We start from the raw sequence: 21786 nt of genomic DNA, 5'->3' as shown, positions 1-21786 counted from the left end.
GAAAGTTTTATTCTTATGAGGCCTGATTCTGCTATACGTACTCAAATTGAGCATTTTGTGACCTGTCCTGTTGATTCTAGTGGGACTATGCACATATGACGGCACTGCTGCGAATGAGTTAAGCTGGCAGACGAAAGTTTAGGGGAATTTTGTGCCAAGTGATACAATAAGGGATTTGTTTTTCTTGGAATCACCATTTAACATCCCCTGTTCATGGGATATCAACTTTAAACTTATGTCTGATGATGTCAAAAATATTAATCATGTTCAAAGTTAAAAATCAGAAAAGTTTACACAATATTTCCTTGTTTCCTTAGACTGTGTCAGTCTCAGTGTCTGTACTAACACTTAGCTGCATCGCTTTGGATCGGTGGTATGCAATTTGTCACCCTTTGATGTTTAAAAGCACAGCCAAGAGGGCAAGGAATAGCATTGTCGTTATCTGGATTGTGTCCTGCATTATAATGATTCCTCAGGCTATTGTTATGAAGTGCAGCAGTGTATTCCCAGGATTAGCTAACAGAACCATCCTGTTCACAGTTTGTGATGAGCAGTGGGGAGGTAAGTGTGTTATTGATCATAAGAATGAAAATTAGGTATGATATAATGAAAATATCATGTTAAGATGCAATAGGACTGCATATGCATACCACAGTGCTTTAAGCCCTTTTATAATTATATGGTGGTTCTTGAAACAACTGATTTTCAGAAACTGCTACATTCCATCTTTCTTTTGCCTTGCTATTGTTCAAAGTAAATTGGAAGCCAAGTTTAGGGGGATGAGAAATAAGACCTCCTCCCCTTTGTGTTTTGGCTATGTTAATATTTTCCATAAGAACAAATGATCCCAGATTCCTATTGATCAAAGGAAGTTAGATGTGTACAAGAACCACAGAAATCAAGCCTAGGGACTTTATTTTCAGAGTGTAGCCCATATATCCATTTTCCTGGGAGGCTGATGTTGGCAGTTGTCTGTATACATAAATTCCTCAGAAATCTCTTGGAATTGGAATTCCAGTTTCATACAACTACAGAATTTATAAACCTGCCAGCGCTACAGGAAGCAGTTCATTCAACAGTTTGGAATTTGGAATGGACATTACTAAAGTTATTTGGAAAACATGACCTATTACAAATGATTTCATATAAAAAAGTACAAGCCAGTCTTTCAAGATTACTTTTGTACTTTGAAGCATTGGATTTTGGGCTGCTTTCATGTAGTCTGACTTCCTGTTGCAATTAGTCCTGGCCACTTCCTTGAACTATAGGGACCCTGGAATAATTCTAGCACTAACAGTGCATGTGGATTTTACACTGAGGTCTTGACACTGGATACACTCACCACCATGATAATATCATTATTCACACCCAGAGAAGTAATACCAGCTTTGCTGAGACATGTAACAAAAACACCCTTGGTCAACAGCATAAAGTCAGAGTAAAATACAATCAGGTACTTTCTCAAGGTTGCGCTTTTTAAAAGCCCAGTCCATCACTGTGATCGGCTTTGTTACAGTGTAATCAGATTGTGTTTTCATGAATTATTACGATGGGTTCCTTTGCGAAACCTTGCCCTTCAACTACGAGGGCTCTCTGATATGATTTTCGAAGTTTACATCTTAGTCCTGGTATAATAATTGAACCTACAATTTGCTTAACTGTAAGCTCAATTGTAAAAAGTATGCTACAGTTTGTAAAGTGTCACAGTAATCTGTGGAGATAGATGTTAATGGAGAGGGTGCAAAAGGACGTCTCACAGACTGGATTAGTCTAGAAAAAAAGGCATTTTAATATAAAATTACATTGAAATATTATAATGTAAGATTACTATTAAAATCATGCCTGGTAAACCAAACATGGAATTGATCATTAATAAACCAAAGTTAGAGTGTAGAAAATTAGGCCTCTCTGGTGAACAAAATATGGGACTGGACTATTCTACCCGCTATTCCTTCTGGAGCCCTAAAAAAGACTGGTGGGAGAATGAAAAGCTGTGTAATAGCAGCTGGTGGATGAAGGACAGGTAAACTGGAAGTGAGCTGTATCACCATGGCTGCCACCCCCAAACCATCTCCTGGGACACTGGACAAATGCAAAGTGCTCCACTTAGGAAGAAAAAATCAGTTTCACACATACAGAACGGGAAGTGACTGTCTAGGAAGGAGTATGGCAGAAAGGGATCTAGGGGCTATAGTGGACCACAAGCTAAATATGAGTCAACAGTGTGATGCTGGTGCAAAAAAAGCAAACATGGTTCTGGGATGCATTAACAGGTGTGTTGTGAACAAGACACGAGGAGTCATTCTTCCACTCTATTCTGAGCTGGTTAGGCCTCAGTTGGAGTATTGTGTCCAGTTCTGGGCACCTCATTTCAAGAAAGATGTGGAGAAATTGGAGAGGATCCAGAAAAGAGTGACAAGAATGATTAAAGGTCGAGAGAACATGACCTATGAGGAAAGTCTGAAAGAACTGGGCTTGTTTAGTTTTGAAAAAAGCAGATTGAGGGGGGACATGATAGTGGTTTTCAGGTATCCAAAAGGGTGTCATAAGAAGGAAGAAGGAGAACTTGTTCTTGGCCTCTGAGGATAGAACAAGAAGCAACGGGCCTAACCTGCAGCAAGGAAGGTTTAGGTTGGACATTAGGAAAAAGTTCCTAACTGTCAGGGTGGACGAACAGTGGAGTAAATTGCCTAGGGAGGTTGTAGAATCTCCATCGCTGGAGATATTTAAGAACAGGTTAGATAGATGTTTATCAGGGATGGTCTGGACAATACTTGGTCCTGCCGTGAGGGCAGGGGGTTGGACTCGATGACCTCTCAAGGTCCCTTCCTGTCCTAGCATTCTATGATTGTATGTAACACATTTGGGGCTTTATTATCCTAAACCTGAAAAATGTCCAAACTAGATCAGGCCAAATATATCTACCCAGCGGACATCACAGCCTCCACTGGCTGCAGGTAAACCCTAACCACTCCCTGGGATGTGGGATTTTGTCAGCCCTTTCCCTTGTGTGTTCATTTCCTCCCCTACCTTATTTCTTTTCTTTCCTGTCCCTCTCCTTTTGCTTTCTGGCTAGCCAAGCTTAGCTGGCCAAGGTGGCATATTGCACAACATTGCACCAATCAGAGACCAGAAACATGCCTTAAAAACAGCACTCTAAATAGCCCAATGCTGCTAGAAGGCAGCCAGGTCTTGAAGTGCTGATAAGACTGTGCTGTGCCTATATTCCTCTAGCAATGACATTGCAAGTATGTTAACGTCACAGGTGGAAGCTGTACTTGCCATCATTGCTGGTCATTCCTCTCCCCTTTTGCATGTGTCTGTCTTCATTTTATCTTCAGGAAATCAGGATCAGACTTCACCTAATGGAAACTTCAGCCTATATCAAACCACTTCTTCCCTTTTCCCCCAACGGATTGTTTTTACTATAGCTAAGACCATCTGAAAGACTGTCAAGTAACAGAAAAATTGCTTTGTGTTCCTCATGAATATATTCTACAGCTAAAGGGAGAAGCGGACCTGGAAACTGCTAAAATAAACATCTAATTCAATGCTTTTCATTTACAACTCTTCTTCTATCCTTTCTGTATCTTTATCCAGGAGTTTAAATGTACTTAATTCTACATTTGGTATGATACTAAGCCAGCTGCCATCTCTTTATACTTCACCCTGCACCTTGTCTGCAACTGTTTAATGTTGCACATTAAATGTGTTAATATTTTTGACTCTTTGGGCCCTTTCATTTACTCAGAATTAATACAGCAGTCCCGTTCTTTTGTTCAGTGTGTATATACAGCCACTGGAGGGCTGTGGTTTTTTCAGTATATCGATGATATCGGCGCCAGTTCTCTACCTCCTCCAACCCAGCTAGTCCTGATGAATGTCTTAACTGGAGGCAGAGGTGGGAGCTGGCTGGCTCAATAAAACTTCAGTGAATTTCATGGGAGGATGGAAACATCCAGAAGATGTGACACGACGGGTACTGGCACTTCTACCTGAGGGAGCATGCCTGTCATTTGTTACCAGTGAGGACATTCTGGGAAATAGTCATCTAGTCTGGAGATTCTACTCCTTTCTTATGAATGCAGACCTGATGATCAAATCCATGTTTTTCTCTCATCACGGTGAGATCTGCACATTAAATCAAACCAAAACCAGAAACAGAGAGGGAGCCGTGCTAGTCTATACACTATCAAAACAAAAAGCAGTCAAGTAACACTTTAAAGACTAGCAAAATAGTTTATTAGGTGAGCTTTCGTGGGACAGACCCACCTCCCCAGCCCATAGCCAGACCAGAACAGACTCAATATCTAAGACACAGAGAACCAAAAACAGTAAGCAAAGAGGACAAATCAGAAAAAGATAATCAAGGTGAGCAAATCAGAGAGTGGAGGGGTGAGGGGGGAAGGTCAAGAACCAGGTCACTGTAGGGGCTTGTCTGCATGCTTGGCTCGACCTGGTTCTTGACCTTCCCCCCCACCCCTCCACTCTCTGATTTGCTCACCTTGATTATCTTTTTCTGATTTGTCCTCCTTGCTTGCTGTTTTTGGTTCTCTGTGTCTTAGATATTGAGTCTGTTCTGGTCTGGCTATGGGCTGGGGAGGTGGGTCTGTCCCACAAAAGCTCACCTAATAATCTATTTTGCTAGTCTTTAAAGTGCTACTTGACTGCTTTTTGTTTCAAAACCAGAAAGTTTTAAAAGATGCAGCCGCTCAATCGTTGCGTAACATATCTTGACAGTGCCATGTGATGTCACCGTTCCACAATCTTCACTGGCAGCCCGTTGGCTTCCAGGCCATATGTGAAATGTTGCTGTCAACCATTGGGCCCTAACTGGTTCTGGGGGGCTCCTCTTGTAGAGGCTGCTTCTCACACCAATGTCTGGCTGCTGCACTGCAGAGGTAATCCGCAGAGGGACTTAAGCTGGAACCTCCTCAGTATAACTTCCAGGGAGCTGGAAGGAGGATGTTCTCCAAAAAGGGCCCCAAAGTGTGTAATTTACTCCCTCCTCGGGCCCAGAAATGTCCCGTATCTGTTATGTTACAAAGCCTGTCACATTTCACAGTGTTTCGTGAGAGGTGGGAAGGGACTTGACTGAAGTGGGTGTGCAGAGAAGATGATTTGGCCTGTGTTTGAAGAATTTCTGGCAGATGTTTTCAGGTTTGGGATGAGGGGAGGACACTGTGTTCTTCATGGGATTGAACTGCTAATTACCTCAAAAGATCCTCACCTCCAAGATAGGATGTCTTACCCTGGATATAAACATACATGACTCAATGTTTTTTTGAAACCTGAAGCATTTTTTATTCCACTGAAATGTAACACAATTCTCATTTGTACTGCTGTCTTTTTCATTCAGCTAACCAGGGGCATTCACTGCCATCAAATACAATTCATATGCAACTGAGACTTGATCATGCAATCCTAGTGTGAATTACCTTACTGGAGAATGGTAGATTCAGCTCAAATAAGAATCCTCCCTGTTACTCTATTTCAGTCAGCCCCTTCCTACAATTACGTGGACTCATTCCCAGTGAAAAGAGTGGCAACGCCTATTAATAGATAGCTAAGTGTGCCCATCTGAGTATTGATAATAAAACAAGGAATGCAATTACTCAGCCTGTGTCAACCCCAAGGGCTTTCTAATTTCTTTTGGCTTTCACTTTTGAACCAGGAGAACATTCATAGTCAATTCAAGGCTGAGGACTTTTCAGTCCTAGCCCTATTTAAAAAACAATTATTTGGAAATGTAAAAGAATCCCACCTAAGAACTGGGCGGAATCATGTAAGTAATCTTTCTTATCCATGGGTTTTAAAACAGTTACCATATGATGAATGTGATGATACAGAGCCATGATTATGAAAATGGGAATTAAAATGGCTCCACCATGTGTCCAAATCAGCTAACCACACTCTTTTGGAGCTATTGATATGAAGACTAGCAGCCTATCTATATTAACCGAAACCTTTCCAAGCACTCAGGAGAATGTGGAGAAAATCTTCACTGTTGCTGAATGGGCGAAGGGAAGATTTGTGTCCGAGTTCCTCCTAGGCAACTTACAGTATAGTGCAGCATTGTACACACATAGATAGATAGAGTTAAACACGTCTTGGCTGCGTCAGCTAAAAATAAAAAGAGGTGAAGACACATCTTTGTCAGCCAGCAGATGCAATTATGAATACACAACAAGGGCACATTACTTTAGGTCTGAATATGTCACGGCAGTAATTTCAAGCTGCAAATTGTGCAGTGGAGTACAAGGTGCAAGCAAACCCACAAAATTGTGTGTCACAGCGTTAAAGCCATTGCCTAAAGATGGTATGTCTGATAATTCCAGAAATGATACCGTGTGGGGCAAACAGTCCATGAAAAGCTGATAGATCAAAGAGCTGAGGCTGATCATCCATAACATCATCCCTCAATTGTCCTCATTTCTATCCCACTACTTTTCCTCTAACCTGTACTTTCATACCTTTGCCCCAATCCCATTCTGCACGTTCCCCATCCCTCGCTCCTCAAATCCAAACACCTTTCCTTCCACTTTCCCACTTGCAGTTGAGTGAAAGGTGGGAGAAAGATGAGACTACTCATGTAGTGGTCTAAGGACCATTCTCTTCCCTTCATCATCCCCTCCTCAGCTTATCTGGGCAGGGCTAGAAGTGTCAGTGTCTTCAGTTAAGCAGCTGAAATGTCACTACTGATCTTTATGCAGAACAGTAAAAGAGAGAGTGCATATACTACCAAAACAAAAAGCAGTCCATCAGCACTTTAAAGACTAACAAAATAATTTATTAGGTGATGAGCTTTTGTGGGACAGACCCACTTCTTCAGTCCATAGCCAGACCAGAACAGACTCAATATTTAAGGCACAAAGAACCAAAAATAGTAATCAAGGGTGACAAATCGGAAAAATTATTATCAAGGTGAGCAAATCAGAGAGTAGAGGGGAAGAAGGAGGGTGAGGGGAGTCAAGAATTAGATAAAGCAAAATAAATAAAAGAGCCTCTATGATGCGCTGGAAAATTGCCATCCCAGTTCAAACCATGTGTTAATGCGTCGAATTTGAATATAAAAGAGAGTTCAACAGCCTGTCTTTTCAAACTGTTGTGAAAAATTCCTTTTCAGTAAGACGCAGACTTTCAGGTCATTAACAGAGTGGCCCACTCCATTAAAGGGCTGGCTGACAGGTTTGTGAATCAGGGGCTCTTTTACATACTTTGCCTTATTTAATTCTTGACTCCCCTCCCTGCCTTCTGTCAACCTTGATTACTATTTTTGGTTCTCTGTGCCTTAAATATTGAGTCTGTTCTGGTATGGCTATGATCTGAAGAAGTGGGTCTGTCGCATGAAAGCTCATCACCTCTTAATTATTTTGTTAGTCTTTAAAGTGCTGCTGGACTGCTTTTTTGTTTTTATGCAGAACACTAATGGATGTTCTCACTCACCAGCACTCTGAGTACTGTGACATGGATTAAACCATCTGATAAATGACCAGCATCCCAGACCAGTCCCTCCTGCCTGCTGCAGTAATTACTAGGCAGCTTGAAAGCTTTATGTTAGCATGAGAGGCTAAACAGATTCACGCGTCTTAGTTCTGCAAAGCTCATTGCCCTGGGCTGAGGAGGAACACAGGTTTCCTTTGATGTTCAGCCCACTAGTACTTTGCAGGTGGCTGAACTTCAAAGGAGAACACTGGCTTTTCCTCCGTCCTGGCCCATCAGTGCTTTGTACCTAGCCAGGCTGCTTTAATGTTTGCTTTTTACTCAGACTCCAAAATTGGAAGCCATCAACTCCTGATGATACCTTACTGCCTTCAGAGGTCTGATGGGGCAGGTGACAGTGCTGGGGAGTAAGAGGAATCTATTCTCAGCTCCCTCATTGACCTCCTGCAGTTTCAGTAAATCATGTACACTTAATTTCTCCAGCAGTGAAACATGAATGACTGGATTTCCCTGCCTCTCAGGCAATCTTCCCTCTAATTTCTTAAAACCATGTGCAGAATTAACTTTGTTATGTGCTGCTATAAGACAATGATGTGCAGTAGGGGTGGGGTTGATGGGTTTGGAGTATTGGTTGGGGGAAGGGGATTCAGGTGCAGGATGGGTGGGATGCTCTGGCTGAGGATGCAGGATTTTCAGTGAGGCCAGCTAAGGATGAGGAGTTTGGGTACAGGCTGCCCCAAGGGCTGAGGCAAGAAGAGAGGACTCCCCTCCACAGCCCCTTGTCTCCACAGCAATACTTGGGTAGGGGGAGAGCAGCTCTCCCCACCTCTCTGGGATTGCAGCAGCTCCAGGGCTGGGGTGCAGGAGAGGTTCCTCTTGCCAGCCACAGCCCTGCATGCTTCATCTTCCTTGCTACTCACTCCCTACCTCTCTGCTCTCCAAATCCTTGGTGCTGCACATCTGTGCAGCCCTAATATCCTGCTGTATGGCTTAGTGAGAACTCACAGGAGTACTGTAAGGCTTCATTTGTTTCAGTTCATCCTGTGTAAAGCCTTTTAGAGACCCCTGGTGGATATACATGTCAGCTCTACAAATAACAACACACAGGGTACGCTTCCAGGACTTGGCAGCCGAGAATGGAAATACTCAAGAAAAAGTTTGCAGAAATTTTGGGACTTCCATGCACTAAGAGGCAAATCACACTCAAGTTAATCACTTGAGCTCCAGTATTGTATATTAATGGGATGCCACGAGAGCCTTAGGGTTGATCGGGCATTGGGTAGTTTGGATGGTGAAGTTGGAGCTTTTTGAGTAGGGAAAGCAGAATTTGATCTTTGATCTGAAGCACTGGAAGGTCACTGAAATAAATGATACCTGCTACTAGACTTATAGGCTATGTCTACACTAGAGAGCTGTGTAAACAAAATTGTAGTTTTGTCAAAAAAACTTGCAGAGGATCTAGTCGCAAATTGTGGTTGGTTGACAGAAACTGTCAACAAAAATGCCATGTAGATGCTCCAAGGACCCTTTTGTCAACAGAGAGGATCAAGAGAGAGATCCATTTTTATGTTTAGACACAATCTTTCGATAGAAGTTTTGTCAGAACATCTCTTCCAATAGTAAGTTCTGTAGACAGAAGTGTCCATTTGTTTTCTCTCTGTTACTATTACTATAAGTTTCTCTCTGGCTTTCTCTCTGTTACTATTCTGTAGACAGATGATTCTAGTGTAGAAGTAGCCATGTTGATTCATGCGGCCTTGATTTTTGGGTAGTCTCCAGCCAGATAGTTCCAATGTGGTGAAGTTACTCATCTCTTTCAAACCGTTTTTTTTTCCTTTCTTTTTAGAATTAAAATTAAAGAAATTCAACACTACAAGCTAGAACCTGTGCAACATTAACATGGACCAGCTAACCAGCCAAAGGCCACCAGACACTTCATTCACCTGCTCATCTGCACGTATGGCTGCCTGCAACTCTCACTGGCCAAGGTTCACTATTTTTGGTCAATGGAAGTTGATGGAAGTGGTGGCCAGCAAATCTTGGTAGCCTGCAGTGCTAGTTCTGTTTGAAAAATGCAACCTTAAAGAGTGCCTGGGAGCTTTTGGTGTGTGCCGTTGGGGCAACACAGACCACTTCATGCACAACATGTTAGTGCATTTTAGAATCAACACCCCCCTAGGCTATCGGGGTAAGCCTTTAATGACATGCCCACAGGATGTCTGTGGCAGAGCAAAGACTTGAGCATGGGACTCTAGTTGCCCAGACTAGCACCTGAACCATTAGGCCATTTTTCCTCTCAATGACTTATTAAAATGCAATACAGAGCACAGAGCATTGTAACAAGCTATCCATTATTCAATACTTAGAGACTTTTAGATAATACCAGCATACTGCACAGGTTCAAAATGTACATGTCGAACAAAAAAAAAAGTGTCTTAGCAGTTCATACACCAATGTGGCATACCAACATGAAACCAAAGCCTGCTTAAAATATATAAACAGAATGAATCTAAAAGCAACAGACTAATTTCTGACATTGGATGCCTGTGTATACTTCCCATTCTAAACATAAACCCAGCAGATTTAATTTGACTGAAAGTAATTCTTAAACTATGTATATTCTTTTTCTATTTTGATTCTCTTTCCAGCTGAGGTCTACCCCAAAATGTACCACACGTGTTTTTTTCTGATGACATATGTGGCACCACTCTGTCTAATGGTTTTGGCCTACTTACAAATATTTCGAAAACTATGGTGCCGCCAGGTAAGTCATTTATTTATAGTCTTTTTATGCTGTCCTGTTTGACTCGACAGCCTTTTCCTCCAGAAATTCCATCATGCCACTCAGGTCCTATCTCTGCAAACTTTGTAACCAACACACCTGAGTAGCAGTTTCGTGTGTCCAGTTACGAAAGACTAGAATGCAGATTATTTCAGAAATAATGGCAGCCCAGCAGAGTGAAAAGCTCCCTGGGCTCGAGTCCAGTAGGTGGAGAATTTCAGGGACAGAGACAACAAGATCATTTAACGGAAGAAAATGTCTTCCCAGTTGTTCTGATTGAAGGTTTCTCTTGCAAGGCAGTAGCTGCTGCTCTGAGAGGTTGATTTTATGCAGATATTTCTGTATCTCTTAGGGCTGCAAAGGAGTTTGAAGGTTGACATTTTTTTCTCCATTTGTTACAATCTCAAAACTATGCTGAAGTTTTTGTAACAACTCATGTTGTTGAAATATGTGTCACCATTTTCCAGATGAGGCTCGTCCAGATGAGGGTCATTTTCGAAAGGACCCTGGGAACTTCAAAATCCCCTTTTTCCTGTCAGCAGATAGGAATAAGAGGATTTCGAAGTTCATGAGGTCCTTTCAAAAAGGGGCCCCATGTGGACGAGCCACATGGCAGTGAAAAGTGGCAATTTCGAAGAGCTGAGGCCAGTGGCATGCTAATGAGGTGCTGAATATGCATTTCAGTGCCTCATTAGTAATCTGCGAAATGGCCATTTGCATGGCCATTTTGAAGATTTGGGCTAGTGTAGACACGGCCTATAGGACATTCTACCTTCAGACCTCACAGAAGCAATGGCAAGAGGGCAGTTATTCATGGTTAAGAGGGGAAGTATAAGATAGATTTTCACGTCTTTCTGAAAATTTGTGGGAAGAGGGGCCTCTGGAAGGAGGACTTCCTTCCAGAAGACCCCCTGGTGGCCACACATCTACATGGCGTTTTGGAGTCTGGAAGACCGTCTTCCAGACTCCAAACCATGTGACATTATGCTAATGAGGCACCGGGAATTTGCATCTGTGCCTCATTAGGATATTTCGTGCTATTCATTAGCATGCCACTTTTGGAGGAAAGTGGTATGTGTAGAAACAGCCAAAGCGTACAAGGGGTTGTATTAAGGGAAATTAACATCACTTACACCTATTAACAGCTGAATTGCCTTGCAGATATCAGGACTCCTTTTAAGTGAGGTAGGTATGCCACAATTTATTTTTATTTTGAGTGTCACTGCATTGTTCTGAATCTATTCTTTGGTAATATTCCCAATAAGATATAGTACCAAAGGCATGAGACTGCATACTAGGGTGAGTGAAACCAGTGTTCTATAGTATTGGTTGAGAGGCAGGTGGCCTTTAGCTTATGCAGTAGAGCACAGGGCTTTAGCCCCCTATGATCACAGGTTCAATCCCTGGTGCTGGAAACCTGCGTCATTTGCCATTACAAAGGAATCATGCTTTTTAACAGAATGCCTTCACAATATTCTGTTTACTACAAGGTATTAATGATGTTGCTAGAAATGCACAATGAAAACCAAAGTACTAACAGTCAAGGCATTGCAAGACCTTAACAAAAAACCTCTTGAAGCAGTTTGTTTTAAAAGTAGGGCTCTTTCTAAAGTGACTCTTCAGGTGGTTAAAAGTTAGCCTCCCTCAGTCACAAGACAACCTAGGGTGTTTTATTCTCTGTCCACTCTTCAAGTTATTGATCATATCTTTCTTCCCAGTCTTTGCAAACATGCTTTTATCATCTCAGAATTTAGGAGCTTTATGAAAAACAAAGGGCAAAAGTAACCTACTTGGCTTACTAATGGGCAGGATCCCTCTTGTTCACAGGAATGTTATTCTTTTATGAATCACAGAGAAGAAATAAAGTAAGAACAACCTCAGTACAAGTGAATGGCTTTATGTTAGACATGCCCACACACATTCAATAATTAGAAAATTACATATATGTGCTTCAATGTATTGGGCCCATTATGGTTTTGTTTTCAAAATCCTTCTGATTTTTAAAAGAAAGATTGTGATGTTGGGCTTTCCTGCTGTTCTAAAACCAGCTTGATATCATGTGGGGGTGAAAATAACAGTTTTACAACTTCTAGAGAAGTTCTGACCATTGTAAATGGTGGTCTAAAGCAACTGAGGATTTTAGGGATTTTATTTGCATTCTACAAATTGTCTCAGCTAAATGTGATTCATTTAATAATAATGGGAAAAGTATGTTATGCTGGAATGTGGGTGATTACAATATGTACCAGGAATATATAGGTAGGCCAAGCTTTATATGTCTGCATCAGGCTGTAGTTCGTTAGCAGCCTGACTGTAAGTATGTAATTTTGTTTTTGCCTGCAATATCTTATGGATTATTTGCTTCCTACCTTAAGGAGGCAAATTCCTGACATTCTTATAATGCCTGCAAAGTAGAGATAGAACAGAAACAGTTTTCTTTAGATATGTTCTCAGTAGTAACTCCTACTGCACTGGTCAGCTTTATAGGATATACATGGAGATCAACATTATACAACAATCTGTATTTTATTATTAGATGCATTGAAAAGCAGATAAGTCTTCTTTAACCACAGAAACATCAATCATATCTACAGATTCATTAGAAACAAGCCATACAAAGTCTTGAGGCAAGATTGCCTTTCTATATATTCAACTTGGATGCAAGATTAATAAAACTTGTCAGAAAACATTTGTTGAAATGTTATTTTAACAAAATCAAGAGGCAAGAAAATCGCCCACACATTTTTTCTGTTTTCTGATCAGTTTTCACCATTAATTTGTTAACTTGGAAAAGGTAAAATTGTAATAAAAGGAAAGGCTTCAATATTGGTATTAGTAGAACAGAACATTGAAATGCTCCCCAAAGCATTCAGGTTACTGTATAGCACCTATCTGTGTAGTTTCTCAGCAGTGAGATGGAAAAGGATGCTATACAGTAAATCAGTGACTTGTTCCATTGGAGCAGGATAAATCTACTAGAATGGTGGGAACTGATTTCAGATATTAAATTGACAAGATCATGGATCTTGACCAAAAGGCTCTTAATCCTCAGTGATGTGATGTCAGAGTTCAAATTTTGCTTCTTTTATTTAAAAAGCCATTTGTAATATAATAAATATCACTATGTATAAAGCAACCCACTGCTTTCCTGTTTGTCATTATGACTCTTAAACGGAAAGTCACAGCAAACTTGAATCAAGTACTTAAAAATGAAATGTCCTACATTAAGAGCTGGACTACACAGGGAATTTTTTTCAGAGTAGAGTAGGGTACCACTTTGAACCTTGATAGATAGTCCCCATGTTATTAGAAGAGGATTAAACTACCCCAGGGAAAAAGGCAGTCTTATTCCAGAATATATATGTCCATATAGGTATCTACTCTGAAAATAATTATTGCAGAATAACAAAAAACAATGCAGGGCACGTTCTCCTGTAAAGAAAAATCTTAACTTTTAAAAATAATCATAGAATTATAGAATTGTAGGGCTGGAAGGGACCTCAGGAGATCATCTAGTCCAGCCCCCTGCCTAAAATAGGATCAACCCCAAACTAAGTCCAAGATCTTCCAAGCCGTTAAACATGTGCAATACATCACCCATGTGACTAGACCTGTTGAAGCTGGTGGCACTGCTCACAAGTGAGGAGCAAATATGCTGTGCTCCAAGTCCCAAATAAGGGTGGAGGTGAGAGGTGGGTGAAGTGTTGAACTGGGGAAAAGGGAGGGCTGCTTCTCAGAGATGGCCTGCTCCACTGAGAGCGATTGTGCTATTTATAACGAAACTGACGTAGTTATAGCTGTGGCTTACACCACACTACTAACAGGAGGAATAGGATTACACCCAAAAGGAAAAGAAACACCCCCTGGGGTTTTTCTAACTCCCAGTAGTTCTCTAAAATAGCCCACACGTTGGTGGAATTCATTGGCTGTTATCTATCCTGATTTCTAAGAGCTGTTATCTGTCCCCAAGAAGTGTGAGTTTTGAGTTTCAGGGGATAGGACTTAAGGATTAATAGGAGAAAGTGACGTACAGACACAAACACCACTCTGTTCTGTAGAACACAAAGGTTCAGCGGACCACGCTTCCCAGATGAGGCAACTTGCTTTCAGAACTTCCCGGTCATTGGGTCAAAGCCCTCTCGGGGGGTCCTGGGGTGTCTTTGCCTCAGCCTTACACATGACCCATACAGACTCGTAAAACTAAAGACATACACATAGCTACGGCAGTAACAAAGAGGAAGCCGTGCTAGTCTATACACTATCAAAACAAAAAGCAGTCAAGTAGCACTTTCAAGACTAGCAAAATGGTTTATTAGGTGAGTTTTCGTGGGACAGACCCACTTCTTCAGACCATAGCCTGTTCTGGTCTGGCTATGGCCTGAAGAAGTGGGTCTGTCCCACGAAAGCTCACCTAATAAACCATTTTGCTAGTCTTTAAAGTGCTACTTCACTGCTTCTTGTTTTGATAGCTATGGCAGGGTATAAAAAAAAAGCCAGAGATAAAATTCAACTGCTGACTTTTACTTATGTAGCTGAGCAGGTACAGGAACAAAGAATAAAACACTGCATCTGGCTATCTAACCTATATTGTTACACATTTCTTCGTGGTACCAATAGGTTTTCACACACTAGTCTATTTAACTCGTGAGCAGGGGTGTAGGAGCAGTGAAGGGTGATCAGTCCTTGTCGCAGACAGCATCCGGTCTCTCCAGGGTTCGGGAGTTCCTCCTCCTCCTTACTTTGTTGCCCCCTTTTATGATCTGCCGTTTGCTGGCTCCACCCGAGGCCTGACAAATCACATCCTGGTTGCTTCTGCTTCTCTTTGCCTGCAGCCCCTCTCAGCCCCCTCCCCTTTTTACACAACCATACATCCCATACTTCTTTTTCCTTTTTAAGGTATGCAGCTGGTGCCTCTGGGCTGCTAGGTCAGAGGCCATGGCTCTTTTCTGTATAGGGTTTTCCTGTTTGTCAATTTGAGACCGGGGGCGGGGGGGTGGCTGCAGACAGTGCAGTCTACAAGCATTTCAGTAAATTCCGTTGCTAACTGGGTTAGACTTCCCCAGTTCACTTGGTTCCTCAGTTCTTGGTCTGGAGTTTGTGGTTTAGCCTTTTGTGCTAAGGCATATTTCCCTATCACAATTTAAAAGGGTCTCTGGACCCTGCCTCCACCCCATGTACCTCACCGTGTTGTTCAAGTGCCCATGCAATTCACCCTAACATGCCCGAGTGTGGCTGTTCACTTAAGGGTCACCAGGTAATTTTGCACAACAAGTAAAGCCATACATGTAACAGTTTACCAAACCAGGACCTAATATTGCACTCATATTATTAGCCCCTCAAAGTTCTCTGAAAAAGTCGACCTTTCCGTCTGCAGCCTTTCATACTTGTTCTCACTTCTTCAGTATTTTGGAGAAATTCACACAAAACCATTTTTACGTGTTTGAATTATGTGAGGGTGGGAAAAACACATTCTCTTGGTACATAAATGGATTAGCTAGTTGGGAGAAATAACACAGAAACCTCCTGCTGAATTATACAAAACAAGCTGAAACTTCGTGACTTTAGATGGATTTAAAATGGAGATATAAACATTGGGAGAATACTGGACAGAGAAACAAGTGTTCCTGCACAGTCTGACATTTTCATTATGCATGCTCATGAGATTCTTTGTGACGTGATGCTCATCTCCAGTTCAGAGGGCTACTGTAAAACTGAGTTGGAGGGACGGTGAGATAGATGGAGAGAAAATAATACTGTCCCTGCTTTAGAAAGAAATGTAAACATCTGCTTTTCAGTCTGGCCTTGATCCCCTTGGCTGTGTCTACACTAGCTCCCTACTTCGAAGGAAGCATGGTAAGTAAGGTGTTGGGAGATTATTAATGAAGTGCTGTGGTGCATATGCAGCACTTCATTAAGCTAATTCTCCCCCGTGGCAGCTTTGAAGTATTAAACTTTGAAGTGCCAGCTTGTGTGTAGCTGAGGCTAACCCGCCAGTACTTTGAAGTGCTTGGGCAACTTTGAAGTCCCTTTACTCCTCAAAATTCTATCCCACTGCTTTTATATTTACTGAAACCAACGCCTGCCTTCTGCTAACAGCCGTGTCCGAGATTTCAGTCGTGGGGGCATCACAGAAGGAGAAAGTGAGGGCTAAGAGGCTATGAAGTAAAAAATGTAGAAGCAGGTGTTGGAAAGTACACTGCAGGGTGGCAAAAAGAGAGAAGGGTGAAGGGCCAGAGTTCTGGATGAGGTGGTGTGGAAGAAGATACAAAATCAGCAGCTCCCAACCCCCTGTGATAAGAGAAGGCCAGTTAAGTTTCCTGAGCAGCTGGTAAACGGAGGGTGGACATACTTTGTGTGTGTTTTTCAGGCTGAACTTTCAGTCCAGAAGGATCATGCACAAATCAGAAGTGGGCAGCTTTGTCCTACATCTCAGTAAGGAGAAAGCTGATTCAAACAAAGATCTTGTAGTCACATGATCAGCCCAGTTGTATGATTATTTGGAGTCCACCTCATGGATTTTTAAAGCGTCTGGACAATTCTGCTTCCAGGCAGGGACCAGCACCTCCCCCATAGGAGTGATTAACAAATGCTGGTGTCCTGCAAGAAATTACAGCAATGAGACCTGGGGTAATAGTGCACTGGGCCCACAGGAGTACTGGGCAGCAGCAGGGAATTGACCCAGCATACTGTGACAGAGGACCTGGCCCGTGTACCTATTTCTATGCAAGAGCACAGACATCTTTTGCAGTTAGCTGATTAACCAGAGCTGCTCCCAGGGCAGTTGGTTGAGGCCATGTCTGCACTGGTGCTGAAACCATGCAGGCCCCCAGGTAGCTGCTCTGACTAAGGAAATGCAGTCTTCTCCAACCCCAGCCTTCCTGCGAAGTGAGCTAGCCCAGCTCTCCCATCCCATCTCCAAGGGGTGTCCGTGCAGCATGAGGTACCCAGCAGGTGCACTTTCAGTTAGTCTTATCAAGGCACCAGTCAGAAAGCTGAGGAGGCAAAAATGACCATCTCTTACTCCACAGGTCACCTTTCTACTTATTAAGAAACCTTTAAGCCAGTACCTCTTCCCTTTATTCTGTAACCTGCTCTTACCTAAAATCTCCTTTTAACTCCACACTGCCTGCGCAGGCTACCACTGGCCATCTTTCTTCTTTGAGCAGCTCCTCCACCAGCAGGCTCTCTGTGCTTGGCAGTCTCCAGAGAGCAGCGCCTAGCCATTTACCCATGTTGTGGAGTAACCTAACTTTTCATACATCCTGTTATAATTCTCCCTCCCCCCAACCGACACATACACACACCTCTTGCAAATCTCTATCACTACGTCTACAAGACAGCAATCTTTTGAAAGAAGCTGTTCCGGAAGATCTCTTCCAAACGAATGTCTTTCAGAAGAGTGCGTCCATGCACAGGAAAGCAGATCAGAAGAGTGAGCTGCTGTTTCAAAAAAGAGCATCCACGCAGGCACCGCTCTTTCGAAAGAGCAGGCCAGGGATCAAAAAACTCAGCCCCCATGAGGACTGCTCTTTCAAAGAAAAAGGGTCCTGCAGAGCATCTACACAAGTTTCCGTTTGAAAGAAGCTTTTGAATGGGGGTGTTCTTCCTGGAATGGGAAAGGAAGAGCACTTTCGAAAGGAGCGCCACATTCTTTCGATTTACATTCAAAAGAACGCGTTTTGCGTGTAGAAGCTCTGCAGGATCTTTCATAAGAGCCCCCTTTGCTAGTGTAGACGCAGCCTATAAGGAAAATGCTGGGCCACAACTGCGATGAAGAAAAAAAGAAGTTTATTCCCCCAATAAATAGGGAGAGCATGACTGCCTTATGGAGGCTTAGTACACATATCTAAAAGTGCTAAGAGCAGCTAAAGCCGTGTATGTGTAACCCACACACCCATGTGTGCTTCACTCTCCCATTTAGTGGCACCTAGGCCTCTTCACAGTGAAAGAATGAGTGTCCTCTACAGCCTAAGCTGAGATCCAGCTGGCCTTTAGCTCAAATTACAGAGGTGCCTGCACAAAGCTCTAGAGATCCCAGGCCCAAGTTGGCCTGTGGGCAGTTACCTATGTTCAGATATATGTGCATACTTCTGTACTCATATAGCCAATCCCAGCTGTGACTTAGCAATGCCTTTTATAACTGTTTATTCTCTTAAATGAACAGCAGTGTTGGATTCAAGTATTTGGCAAACTACTAAATACACTAGGAGCTCAAAGGATTCATCATCATCAAATACTGTGTTAGCATGGAGCTTTACATCAGCTGGTCTAATTTTCTTGTATTAACTCCCTACAATGCTTTGTGTTTTTGTTTTTGTTTTTTCATAGTAATGAATTTCCCAGAGACAAACAGCACTGACGAAAATTCCACTTATTATTTACACTTTTAGATCCCAGGAACTTCATCAGTAGTTCAAAGAAAATGGAAGCCTCTGTCGTCTTTAGCAGAGCCCCAGGGGCACGGACAATCAACCAATGCAAGGATTAGCAGGGTAGCAGCTGAAATAAAACAGATTCGAGCCAGGAGGAAAACAGCACGTATGCTAATGGTGGTTCTCTTGGTTTTTGCACTTTGCTATCTTCCGATTAGTATCCTCAATGTTTTAAAAAGGTAAAGTTTGTCCACCAGCAGTAAGCAGTGTTGGGAAGATTTTCTGTCTGAAAGCATTTCTCTATTAAGTGGTTGTCTTTATTCTTCTTGATAATTTTGAAATATGTAAAATACCCACATATGTTACGGTAAAAGAAACTGAAGCTCTGTGTACATCTGTAAGCAAACTGTTAACTAAACAATTAATAGGGCAGATTATAAAAACTAGGTTCATGATGGGGGTCATTTACTTATGCAAGAAATCTCATTGACCTACACATTCAAATATACATTTTTGTGGGCTCCAGGACTGTAACATACTGGGGCCATGGCTCCACTACTCCTTCTTTCTGGAAGGGGATGTAAATTATGGCCTTTCAAGATGCAAATAAAGGCACTGATATGAATATTCAGCACCTCATTTGCATAATGATTGCCTCCTGGCCCTTCAAAAGTGCTGATTTTGGACTAAAAAAATTTGAGAAGAAGGGTGCTATCCGAATCAGGGCACCATTTTGAAGGAACCCTGGCTACACAGCTATTTTTAGTTTGAAATCAGCACTTTTGACAGGGCCAGGTAGCTGTCATTATGCAAATGAGGTGCTGAATAGTCACATCAGTGCCTCGCATTTTTAAACAGCTATGATTTACTTGCCCCTTCTGAAAGGGAGGGATAGTGTAGCCACAGCCTGGGTGGGGCAGAATTCAGTGAGACTAGCCAACATATTACATGACTCACTGTGAATGTGTATGGCAAAATTAGGCTCAGAGGATATTGTTTCACATATTAGTAACTGATCTGAATATGACTGTACAGATTTACCAAAATCACAGACACAAGCATGCTTTTACTGTTTACCCAAAACAAAATATAAAGTTTTAGAATTCTTCCAAGCTCCAAAGATGCTCCTGTAATAAATTTAATAAAAATCAAAAGACAATTTGATCTTATTAATCAATGAATCGGTAATTGATAGGCAAATCAATTCATTCTGTGTAGTTGAGCCTGACAGGCAGAGTCGTCAATAAACACTCTGCATTCTATTAGTTAGCTCTCACACGCAGAGACATGCACACACAACAGTGTTCCTTGCAAGCTGAGCATTTGGGCAGCTGCTCAAAAGAGATTCAGGCACTGCCCAGCTGATTAACAGAGTGCTGACAGCCACTCGCAGTGAGCAGTTTGTGTTTCAATTGGCGGTGCACATCCACACGTGTCTTGGTGCATATAACAGAATTTATTCTGCCCATGGACGGGAAAAATGGTAGGGGACCCTGTCACACACACACTGACAAATTGGGTAGAAATTGTACTGTCTAAATTCCAATGACATGTATAGCTGAGAAGGTGATGAGTGTAGTTGTCACAGTCTTGGCATGATTACATGAAGTAAAACAGGACCAAAACCAAACTGATTGTGTTGTCCTGACCGAAGTTAGAACCAAAAGGTGGATGAGGTGATATCTTTTATTGGACCAACATCTGTTGGCGAGAGAGGCAAGGTTTGGATCTTATATGGAGCCTTTTTTCAGCTCTGTGTAAGCTCACAAGTTTGCAGCCCTCACAAAAAAAAAATGTTTCAGTGAAAGGTATTGTCTCACCAGCTGTGTGTCTCCAATATCTTGGAATCACTACAGCTACAAATACACTGCCTACCTGAAAGCCCTCTGGCAAATGTCAGATGAGTGCCACTTTTCTATTTTCTGTGTACTGATATTGCCTTACCACAGTGTGTTGGAGGTAAGCTTGTAACCAAAAAGTTAACATGGAAATTTCTTATATAGTCTATAGTAGTTAAATGCTACAGCCTCTGCTGCACAAAGACATTATGGGATGCTGCTGGAGACAGCCAGCAGAGACTACACAGGTGACCAGAGCCATTCACCGCTTTCCTAACTCTACTGCAGCCCCACTGCCCGAAGAGGTTGGCCCAGAACTGAGCAGTTGGGAGATTGTCATATTGGCTAAAAGACACCTTTACCCACCCTTGTCATGGACAGCATAAACTCCCTTTTGTTATCTACCAAGATAACATCTGTGCATCGAAGATAAATCTACTTGTGGCTGCTGCGCTGTGGAAAACCATCATGAAAGCTGGTTGTTGGGTAGGGAAGAGGTTTTGTAATGTCTTGGATGCATTAAATCAGGGCTTTGTGGCATCGCAGATAGAATATAATAAGGTATTAACGCTCAGGTTTACAGACTGGCTTTTCTTCTTTATTTTGCAGGGTTTTGGGGATGTTTACCTATGCTGATGACAGAGAGACAGTGTATGCCTGGTTTACATTCTCCCACTGGCTTGTGTATGCCAACAGTGCAGCAAACCCTATCATTTATAACTTTCTCAGTGGTGAGTCTCCTTGCTACACACTACACGTGTTGTTTAAGTGTCATGCAGAGGAAGCACTTAAGGTAAAGACTGCCTTGAAAATCAAGCCCTTGCACAACAGGACCACTGGGATCTAGGTTTAGGTCCTGATAACAGTCCCTCTTCCCTCAGTCTGGCACGTGTGTTGAGTCCCACCTGGCCTTCTGAAGTGCCCCCATGAATTTTATAAGTAGTGCTCTTTTGCCTCAGGGCGGTTCTGAGCATGGGGCTATTCCAGCTTGAGAAGACATACCTGGATATGGAGCATATGGGAGAAATGGGGAGATTCCCCCAAGATTCTAGACATGTACACAGAGTGGCCATTCCCTCATGCTGCGGCAGCTACGCTGCTTAGAACACAGTGGCTTGATCAGAGCTAATGTGAGTGTGACTCCTCAAGCTGGAATTTACCCTGCTAGCTCGAAGTGTAGATTTTTTGGGGTGCACTGATGAGGGATGGAGGCAGAGGTCAACCCCTCCAACCTTTAACCTGTAAATTAGACCCAGCTGCCTCCATCATGACAGGAGGTGGACACACCAAATTTGAGCAAATGCACTGCCTCACCATGTCATTCAATACAGTTCTTCCTGGCCAGCTCCTA

The 21786-nt window shown here is 42.4% G+C and overlaps 1 protein-coding gene across 1 annotated transcript in view; it reads left to right on the top strand.

Moving 5' to 3' along the window:
- The window catches only part of HCRTR2 (hypocretin receptor 2), a 63221-nt gene that overhangs the window by 31262 nt on the left and 10173 nt on the right, over positions 1–21786 (top strand). Inside the window, exons 3-6 of the mRNA XM_074988887.1 lie at positions 318–561; positions 10092–10207; positions 18616–18836; positions 21045–21166. Coding sequence (XP_074844988.1) covers positions 318–561; positions 10092–10207; positions 18616–18836; positions 21045–21166 — 703 coding nt within the window. The remainder of the gene's footprint in view (positions 1–317; positions 562–10091; positions 10208–18615; positions 18837–21044; positions 21167–21786) is intronic.

The sequence above is a fragment of the Carettochelys insculpta genome, chromosome 3, assembly GCF_033958435.1.
Source record: "Carettochelys insculpta isolate YL-2023 chromosome 3, ASM3395843v1, whole genome shotgun sequence".
Classification (NCBI taxonomy): Eukaryota; Metazoa; Chordata; order Testudines; family Carettochelyidae; genus Carettochelys; species Carettochelys insculpta.
This window is presented reverse-complemented; position numbering and strand designations above follow the sequence as displayed.